Below are 10,225 nucleotides of genomic sequence, written 5' to 3' on the forward strand. Positions count from 1 at the left end.
GGGCTGAATGAAAACAATAGAGCACATTCCTCCATCAATGCTATGAGCACGTTGAGCAAGGAATCCCCGCTGCTTCTTTTGTATGCTGACAGCAGCCGGCAGCGGCTCTTTGTACGAATATTTTCCGACCAGCTCTTTTGCTCAGCTGATCGCGGGATGTTGGCCGGAAAGGTGCCAACAGCGGCACTCACTGTAGGAATTTCTGACAGTTCCTCAAGAACCAACCAATATGCGCACAGTGCATGTGTGACTTTATAAGTATTTGTAAATGTATGTAACTAACAAAACCTCTGTTTTACAGATCAGCAGGTATTTTTCTATACTTTCAACTTTGTAGATGGAGGCAGTCCATTGGAAAATGTGCATGTATTGCACAAATGTCTTCATGGGGCCTTCTTTTAGGGAAGAACACCTGACAGAGGTTCTAACCTCGATGCATTGGGTTAGTGGTTAGCACTTCTACCTTGCAGTACTGGTGGTTCCAGGTTCAAATCCCAGTCAGGGCACTATCTGCATGGAGTTTGCATGTTCTCCATGTGCTTGCCTCTGGTTTCCTCCCACACCCCAAAGACATGTGAAGGTTACTTGGCTCCTGCACAAATCAGCCCTATATGTGTGTGCGTGTAAGATAGTGACCTTAGATTGTAAGCTCCTTTTTTAAAAGGCAGAGACTTAAGGGCAAGCTCCTTAAAGGTGCAGTATGTAAAGCGTGTAAATTGTCACCACTTTATAGATATCTGTAATAAATAAATAACCTTTTCCTCACTCTGTCTAAAGCTAACAAAAATGGTTTGTTTGGAGAGAACACTTCAATGAATTTTTTGTATTGAAGTTCCATGTGCAAGGTGTATAAACACAAGGCAATCATCTTACAGCAAGCTTAATTGTTGAAATCAGCGGAATGAGGATGAGCTTCACATACAGAAGGATCAGTTTATAAAGGTTTTCACACAAGATTCATACAACGTCAACCCAAGTTTGAAAGGTGTAAAAATCTTGGGTGAATTTTTATTTTTTAAATGGACCCCTTTGTATTCTATCACCAGTATATCATCCACATATTAGTAATCTGTTGCAGCAAATGTGAAATCATTCTACTGGAATGGTAGCACAGTAAATAGAATGCAGTTACAGACAGAAATGCGGTGATGCAATGTGTGTTCATAATTGCATAATGTTTCTTCCATTTCTATTTCAGGTTAATCATGACCTATCAATACAACCAGTGGCGGAGCCTGTTAACAGTAAAAGTAATGTGCCTGAGGAAATGGATGTATCAGAAACTCAGTGGGGATGGTTCTATTTGGCAGAATGTGGTAAATGGCATATGTTTGAGGTAATTATTACTGCTCCCATGCATTAAGATTTAAAGTAAACTTCTAGGGCACTCTACCTTTGCTGCATTGAAATCCCAAGCCGCGTTGTCCTTGAGCTCGAGAGAGTCCAGAGAAGGGCAACTAAACGAATTAAGGGGCTGGAGGACATAAGCTATGAGACAAGGTTACTAAATTTAAACTTGTTCACGCTGGAAGTGAGGAGACTTAAGAGGGGGCATGATTTTGATCTACAAAATGTTTAGTGGTGATGGCAACATCTGCAATAAACTTTTTCTGTAAGCTCCGTAACAAGGATTAGAGGCCACCACCGAACACTGGTGGAGAAAAGATTTAACCACAAGGGGCGTAGGGGCTTTTTTCAGTTAGAGCGGTTAAAATCTGGAACTCGCTGCCACAAGCAGTGGTATCCGCAAAGAATAATGAATCATTCAAAAAGCATTTAGATACCTTCCTCAGAGACCACAGCATACAGGGGTACAGGTACTCTTCACAACTAGAACACACACACACCTTGATGGACCTGTGTCTTTATTCAACCTCAAATACTATAACCCAGCTTGGCTATTGCTTCCTGGACTACAGAACATCCCCCTTCTCATTTCCAAATCATAAGCATAATAACGGGGAACAACTGGTCAGGTCTGACAACACCAGTTGGGGTTTCAGTGCAGCAAAGGGAGAGTTGTCGTCTCACTACAGGAAGTTGAGCTCACTGGATTTTTTCACAGATCAACAGGCATTTTGCCTTGTCTCGGATGGGATCGGTTCACACCACTGCATTGCAATAGGAACACATTGGTGTGCACTGAAAAAAGTATGACATGCTGTACTATTTTTAGCGACTCGTGATGTGGCGCAGTACAACCGCCTCTCACCCCGCTGTGCCCATAGAACTGAATGAAATGTCAGTTGGGGCAATTTAATAAAGATCTACACAAAAACAGTGCAATGTTCCGGGATCAGCACATCTGCACTGTGTCGGGCAATGATTGCTAAATTTTGTTTGTACAAAAGTACACAAACAGAATTAGCAGGAGTGTACAATCAGATTGTAATGTGTAAAGCAACACTAAAGATTTTTGTAAAATGACTGTAAATGTAATAAACTGTACATTGTGTTAGTGTGCCATTATGTAGAATGTTATTCAGCAAGGCTAAGGGCTAGCACACAGTAATACTCACTTTACTCCATGTTCCCGCATATTTCCTCCCTTCCAGTTTTGGTTGTGGTGACCGGTCTGCCAAAGCTTCTCTTCATGCTTGTTGCCACCCCTCTTGATGACATTATCAGTCCTGGACTGTAATTGATGCAGACACACTGACCATGGGGATAGGATGTGGCTGTCGGTATGAGTGGTATGAGCGTCTGCAACCATTCCATCTTTGGAGCGCAAAGGACCAGACTGCCGTCTGTCTCAGAGACATAGGGGTCTATTCACAAAGCTGCCGAAGGATCTGGCTGTAGCTTCGGCCGATTCATCGGCTAGCTTCGGCACCAGGACCCCTTCGGTTCAGGAGAACCGAGGGGGTGCTGTACGGGCTATTCACAATAGCCCGTACAGCTCCCGATCACGGCCGAGCAACTTCACTTCTGATCGGTCATTCACTCGGCTGCCCTCGGCAGCATAGTGAATAGACCCCATAGAGAAAGGAAATGTCACTGTGTGCTAGCCCATCCTAGAGAAAAACAGCAATAGATTCCTAATAATTCCACGTTGTTACTTTTCAATGTGGTCAGAGTTTTAGCTTTAAGCATTATGCATTGGTAATGGAAAATTATGTTCAGGGGATTTGATACCATCCTGCTACCCTCCTCTTGCTACAGCAGCATTGCCTTGGCAACCAAAAGAGCAAATAATTTCCCGGTATCTTAAGCTTATTAAAACTGGTTTGATGCATGTTCGGGCTTTCAGTAGCACATTTGGCAACAGAGTTGTGTAGAGGGTGGTAATCCACAGCAGCCAATCAGACCTCAGCTAACTGGAGTCAGCTAACATTTGATTTCTTTACTTTCTCTTCACTTTAGTGGGAAGTAGAAATCTGAGAGAGCTTATATCACAGTGGACCATTTTCAAATACCCGTTTAAGAAATGGGAACACATTTGCTAGTTATAATTTTTTATTATTATAAACCTAGACCAGCCTTTGCAAAGATGACATGGCCTTTAGTTTACTGATGCATTGTGTATGTTTGACATCATAGGAGCTTGAAGAGTCTGTTGGTTTCAATCACAGACCATATCCGCGAAATAAAAGGATCAGCCTGAAGCACATATGGCTATAGATATATAATTACAAATTATATAGGTTGGGTTTTTTCATTCTTCTAAATTAGATTTTATTTTATACGTTTTTGCAACTTAAAAAAGAAAAAGAGAAGAAACCTTAAAAAAAACAAAACAGTGCCACCATCTCAATAGATACAGGAAAAAAAGGGAAGAGCAACCTTCAGCTCATGTGTACAACAATTACAGTATATAGACCAGACATTGATATATATTGCTTGAGTGGCTGCTGCTGAGACCTAGGTAGAACTGTGTGGGGAGCCGAACCCAACCGCATTTATAGTCCGATCAGATATACATATCTGTAGATGATGAAAACAAACAAACATTAGGCTTGCCAACACACCATTCACCTTCCAGAAGAGGATTCAAGAGCCAAAGAGAGGGGTGCTAGAAAGGTGGAACAGAAATCCAACCAACGGACCACAACTTATAATATTTACTTGATAGGTTCATAGCCTTTGAGAACTTTGCCTATCGCCTATCTAAATCCGTCATTCATGCCTCTATTAAGAGAGCGGTGTCAACAATCTATTTAAGTACTACTGCTCTATTGTACATGCAACAGAAAGAGCTGTCAACAAAGCAACAGCGTTATGCACATCCAAAGCGGAGGAGCCAGAAGAATGATTATTTTTTTTTTTTTTAAACGTTAACACATTTTTATAAAATTAACATTTAGCTGGCCTTTCACATCTGTAATCAAACAAAAAAAGCACAATAATAGGGCTAGGGCTACAGATTTCTCCTTGTCTGATTGTGCTCCACTTCAGCAAGTTGCGCAATGAATGCCATCTGTCCACATTGCTACATACGAGGTCTCCCTGCTTTTATCTTGTCTTTCAATGCCCTCTATTGTTTGGTATCTTTCAGTCAAGTCCATCCGAGTATTGCTCTATAACAAGTCAACAGGTTGAGCAGCATTACCGAGAAAATCCCCATGGCTCAGTAGAATTTTCAACAATGAAGTTCAACTATCGTCTGAATTTCATAGGTAAGCAATTGTATGAAGTGCTCCTGGAAAAAAAAAAAGATTTACAGATGATCAAACCAATAGTTGGTGGAAGCAGAACAAATGAACAGCCTCAATTTATAGACTGGCATCTGTACTTGCCTTCCTCACAGTTTAATGCTGCCAGCGTATCAGCAGTGCAAAATCAGCAGCTTTTGTGGCTAACCAGACATTTTCTTTATAATACACGCTCCCAGAAGGAAGTCCTCTTCGCTTGTAATAAAAGAAATGATACTTTAAAATGGAACTCCAGATTATTTTTCTTTTAGGTTTTTGGATAGACAGAAGGGTCAGGTTATGAATATCTCCTCTGTGCCGTTTTAGAATGATTAGTACAAAAATTCCCCAGATTGCAGTTCCCAGCTAGTCAGCATAAAAATAACCTAACTAAACAGTTTCATCATCGGAGATTATATATTTGCAAATCTGTGTGAAACAACACAGCCACACCATGACCCTTCTGCAAAGTGTGGTCCCTAATGTAAAACTGGGTTCCTGTCCTAGCTACACCATAATTGGAAATCTCCCCAACGGGACACAGCCGGCAGTAAATTTTGTTCTTTATGCAAAACAACCAAAGTTTTGCCTACATTTTATAGGCTCCATTTAAAGAGGATCGGTTGCCCGCGCATATTTGGCCATATGAATACGCGCGGAACCGCTCTAAACATAAAAAAACAATGCACTTTAATGTGCATTGTTCAGACTTTTGCGATGGCTGCGCGGTACGAAACCACGCGTCCTGCAAAATAGTTCAAGCGCGATTTTATGGCGTATTTCGCGCGTATGCGGCTATAGTAACAGCTGCAAACGAGCAGAATCTGTGCAGTTGTGACGATTTTAGCGTTTTGCTTGCCGTGCGTGAAGCGCAAACACTATATGTGAATGGAGGCTTATATTTGTTTGTAGCTTACTTAATAAATGGTGTCTTGAAACATGGCAAAGTAAGGGGAACTGTGGTATTGGGTCTCCCAAAAGAGCCCAGTAGAATACAGGGCATATCTGGTAATGCTTGTGGAGTCCAGTTCATTTACAGGACCCCGATGCATGTGAACGCCTTTAAATTTATAGTTACTTTAAAATGACCTCCTTTGTTATTAAATACTTTTTGTTTCTCCCGCAGAAATGTGTCAGACCAACTTATGCAACGGCACAAAACGGCCAGTAAAAAGAGCCCCTTTTTCAATCTCTGCATTCAGGTGAACACAGATGTTGCATTTGCTACATATTTTTTATTTCATGTTGGTCTTTTATGATAATTCTAAATGTGGGCATACATAATTTGTATGTCTCCAATGGTTGAAGGGTCAGTCCACATATAATAGAGTTTTCATCAGTGGTGCATGCTGGTGAATTGCTAAAGGCATGTGAAAGTGCAAATGCTACCTTTTACATTTAAACACTCTGCTGCTGAAAAGTATGCTTTAGAATGAAAATGCCGCCAAAGGTTTTGTTCAATCTGCTTTGCCTGTAATGTAATGTAAACACATCTCAATAGAAACAGAAGCAGACACGGACCGGTATTCGAAGCATTAGTGACTGGAGATGCAGAGAGAGAAAGACAGAGAAGGTTATATTGATTTCCAGAAGTACTGTCCTACTGTCCCTTTTATAAAGCTTTGCAAGAGCTCAGGTCAAGGTGAATTGGAATGATGTGCATGGTCACATGTCCTAGTCACATGTGCCAGAGTTGCAGGAAGTAAAGGGATATGAGTGAATCTGTCCTTAGTAAACATGGACACTGCCAGAAGACTGGGGAAGAAAAGAGAAATAAGGTATGCAAAGAATACAAAGCCGGTAGTTATCTAGAAATATGTGTTTGTAGATTGTCATTACTACTAAACATTTCTAAAGGTGTGTTTGTTGTTATTTCAAAGATATGAGTAAAGGTCCGCTTTAATGATTGAGTTCAGTTATTGCCTGAAATTTGTCTTTGTCTATGGTCCCCATGCTGCTGTTAGATAATGAGGGGGGTTTGAATGTTGCCTCTTGTGTACAATCACTTTTCATCCTCCTTAGCATGTTGACACCAAGCAGGACTGAACTAGGAAAAGAAAAGCAAGCTGTGTGTGTGTGATGGCTGCCACTAACTCGCTGTGACCTTAAGTTGATGCTGAGGCTCAAATTGGGGCTGAAAAGAAAAAAAAACAGCTGGGCCATACTTTCTCATCCTCTCCAGACCCCCGCAGTACTTCTTTTCCACCACAAGATGTCCTCAGTCCTCTGGGGCTCCTGCTAAAGGGGCCAGAAGTCAGACATACAGATGATAATTGTTTTAATGTGATCGACTGCCAAAGCCGGTTTGCCTGTTCATCATTGTGTCCTAAAATAGGTCTCCCTCTGCCCCTATACTGTCAAAGAAAGAGACAGGTCATTGTGTTTTCCCAAACACAGTGGATGAATAAAGAAGAGAGAGGGGCTAAAGCCCTTGAACCAGAATCACTCACTGAACATACTGTTGTGTATATGTGAAAAATCCTCTATAACTGACCTACACTTGGTACTTATGTGTGGTTTCCTGTTACAACAGTTACATCTGTGACAATGGATCAATCCCATTGCCATCCCACTGGGAGCACGTGAACAGCGCCCAGCCTTATCAGGTAGACACTACATTTTTCAGTACAGTAAAGTAGCTGCCCTTGTGTACTTGGTTTTGCTAGCTAATTACAATGCATATGCTTTCTATTTTCAGCTCATCCCCCTTATCAAGATCTGTAACGAATATAAGGAAGTAGCCAGCCTGTTCGGACAGTCAATGGACCAGAACCGCATCACAAAGATTCTAAGAATACAGAATCTGGACCTGTGGGAATTTTACTGCAGGTAAGCTGCATCCCAGTGCTGCAAAATGTATAACCCACATTAGCTATATGCTCTTAAAGAGATCGTGTTGGAGGAAAAGGTGCCTGCAAATATATAAAACAGCCACTTAAACCCTAAACCCTCATGGCCCATCACCAGGACTGGCAGCCTCACTGATTAGTCAGATTTGTGCAAATAGCCCAAGAATTGCCTGTCAGAATGGCCTAAGATTCAGCCATGGCGAGAAGGTTTGGGAGGCCGTTGCAGGTATGCACACCTCTAGGTACTTACACTTCATATCTGCAGAAGTTTCCCCCCAAAAGGGCCTCTCTAAAGTGTATGTAAATCCGAACAATAAACCTCTTATTTGCCTACTTTTTGTCTGGTAAATATATAATTAAAGGGTAGGTTAATCCCCCAGCCTGTAATTGGACAGGGAAACAGAAGCAGCAGACTGATGTGCTAATCTCTCTGTCACCCTGCTGTCTCTTCCTGTCAGCATGTTCTTTGTTAGCACAGGGCCACTGTAGTTCATCTGACTTGTCTCATCAGATGCGTTAACCGTTGTCCTTTTTCTGCATGGAATTCACCTTTAAGCTAAATAAATAAGGACCTTGGGATTCCTTTAATAAACCACATCAGTGACTGTTTGCTCATGTTCTGTGCAGGAAAAAAGCTCAAATGAAAAAGAAGAAAGGAGTGCCTAATGTTGCAGAGGAGATGCTATTCCATGGCACAGGCAATGAGTTTGTCAATGCAATATGCATTCATAACTTTGACTGGCGAATAAACGGAATACGTGGCACTGTTTATGGAAAAGGTAAGATCTGTGTGTGCCAACCTTCTGCTCTTCCAGCCTCAGTCTTCTTTAAGCTGCCTCTTGAAGGCTGTACAGATCAATACTCGTAGCTGCTGACATCTATCTACTCTTCCATACTGCTATCTCTGTTTTGTCAAGTAAATCTGTTGCATAAGCAAAGCACCGATTTTCTTTAATGTCACACTGATCCTTTAAAGCTGCCATACACTCACAGATCAGGAGGCCAGAGACTTTTCCTTTTCCTGCCCCTGATCTGCAGCATATTTAGCCAAATGTGAGTAGTATGGTCAGTTCAGGGAGATGCCGACTGTCCTTACTGTGTAGAGAAGAATAAAAAGACAGCTGCCTACATTCAGTGAAGTGTCCTCTAATGATCACAACTTCCATCTTGTCTAAATTATATGCAAAAAGTTAAATTGAAGATGATGTAAATAAAAACATGGTGTGGGTGTTTATAGCTGAATTAAATCCCTCTACTACTGCTCCTTTTAATTTGCTTCTGAAAATGGCCGCTATGTACTGTGCATTTGGGAAAGCAATAGGACAAGTTGGGCAACACTCAGGGGTCTGGGGGGAACTAAGAAAAAAAATAAAGTACAGTTGTACTGTAAAGTGGATATAAAGCCTAACTGAATGACCTTAGTTTACAAAAGCAGTGTGCTTTAGACAATAAACTATAGCCAAACTTTGTATTTCTTTTAGCTTTGAATAGAGTAGGGAAGGGTTCAAACCAATTAGTATTTTTTCTGTTGCTGTCTGTTTCCCATTGGGGAGATTTCCTTTAAATTCTTGTCTTTTGAAATGCAACAGAATATAAGAGGAAATCTCCCCAAAGTGACAGGGATTCCTTTCTATATTGTTGCCACTGAAAGAGTTGCCCACATTGGAAGCTTTCAAAACAGCTTGACAGGGATTCTAACGCTTCCCTACTTTATCCAGAACTACAAAAAAACTGGGCTATACATATATTTTAATAATATACTGGGCTGCTTTTTTTCACCTTTTTGTTGCATCTCAGCACTACTGATCTGCTGCATCCACTTTCTGTTTACCTGCGCTCCAGTGACGGAGGTATTTTTCAGGTTGAGTTTGTTGATAGTGACAGCAGTGGACCATATTGTTTGTGGAAACAGCCACTTGTAGTCTCCTTCAGAAGTCCATGTGACATGGTGACAACGCAGGAACAAAACTGGGAGACCGTGTTTCCATATAATAGAAATGACCTGAAAAAAGGACCTTCTAGGTAGGGTGACCAGTCATTATTAAAATAAAATCCACATAATTTAAAAATATTGAAAATGACTTTTGAAATGACATTAACACGTTCAAGCTTATATGAGATTTTAGTGATTGGGTTTACATCTCATTCAAGTGTAACATTTTGATCCTGGTTGTAATTGAAATGTGTTTTCTGATTCTTTTTCTTTCTTGCTCTGCAGGTACATACTTTGCAAAGCAGGCCGCCTTATCCAGTCAAAACTGTAAAATCAGCAGCAAGCACAACCAGACGCTGGGAGGGCTCGGGGTGAACCCCTACTTTCTCCACTCGTTCAAAAACAAGACCATGTTCCTGGCCAGAGTCATTGTTGGGGATTACACTATAGGAAACAAGGCGTATATCCGACCGCCCTCGAAGGACGGAAGTCTCGTCAACTTATATGACAGCTGCGTGGACGATCCTTTTTCTCCGCTCTTGTATGTCATTTTTGATGGCAATCAGATCTACCCAGAATACATCATACAGTTTGACTGACTACTACCACCTCTGCACATTTAGGGTAAAGGGGATGCGGGAGATGTTAAGAGGAGTCAACAGACTTCCTACAAATGACAAAACATAAAACAATCTCTCCTTACTCTTGCTTGTCAGTCTTCACAGTTATCATAGCTGTGATTATAAGACCATCATTTTTAGCTTTTTTTTTTTTTTTTTTTTTTTTTAAATTAAACCACAACTTTGTGTATA

At 41.1% G+C, this 10,225-nt stretch overlaps 1 protein-coding gene across 1 annotated transcript; it reads left to right on the forward strand.

The window, feature by feature from the left end:
• The first annotated feature begins 1,224 nt into the window (after positions 1 to 1,224).
• Positions 1,225 to 10,040, forward strand: PARP11 (poly(ADP-ribose) polymerase family member 11). The gene is made up of 7 exons (XM_018557985.1): positions 1,225 to 1,336; positions 4,496 to 4,616; positions 5,758 to 5,833; positions 7,165 to 7,237; positions 7,330 to 7,460; positions 8,108 to 8,259; positions 9,699 to 10,040. Exons 1-7 carry the CDS (start codon positions 1,268 to 1,270, stop codon positions 10,010 to 10,012), a joined length of 936 nt encoding a protein of 311 aa, XP_018413487.1. The 5' UTR covers positions 1,225 to 1,267; the 3' UTR covers positions 10,013 to 10,040.
• The last annotated feature ends 185 nt before the right edge of the window (positions 10,041 to 10,225 follow it).

This window comes from Nanorana parkeri, unplaced genomic scaffold (genome assembly GCF_000935625.1).
Source record: "Nanorana parkeri isolate BGI_ZX_2015 unplaced genomic scaffold, ASM93562v1 scaffold14, whole genome shotgun sequence".
NCBI lineage: Eukaryota > Metazoa > Chordata > Amphibia > Anura > Dicroglossidae > Nanorana > Nanorana parkeri.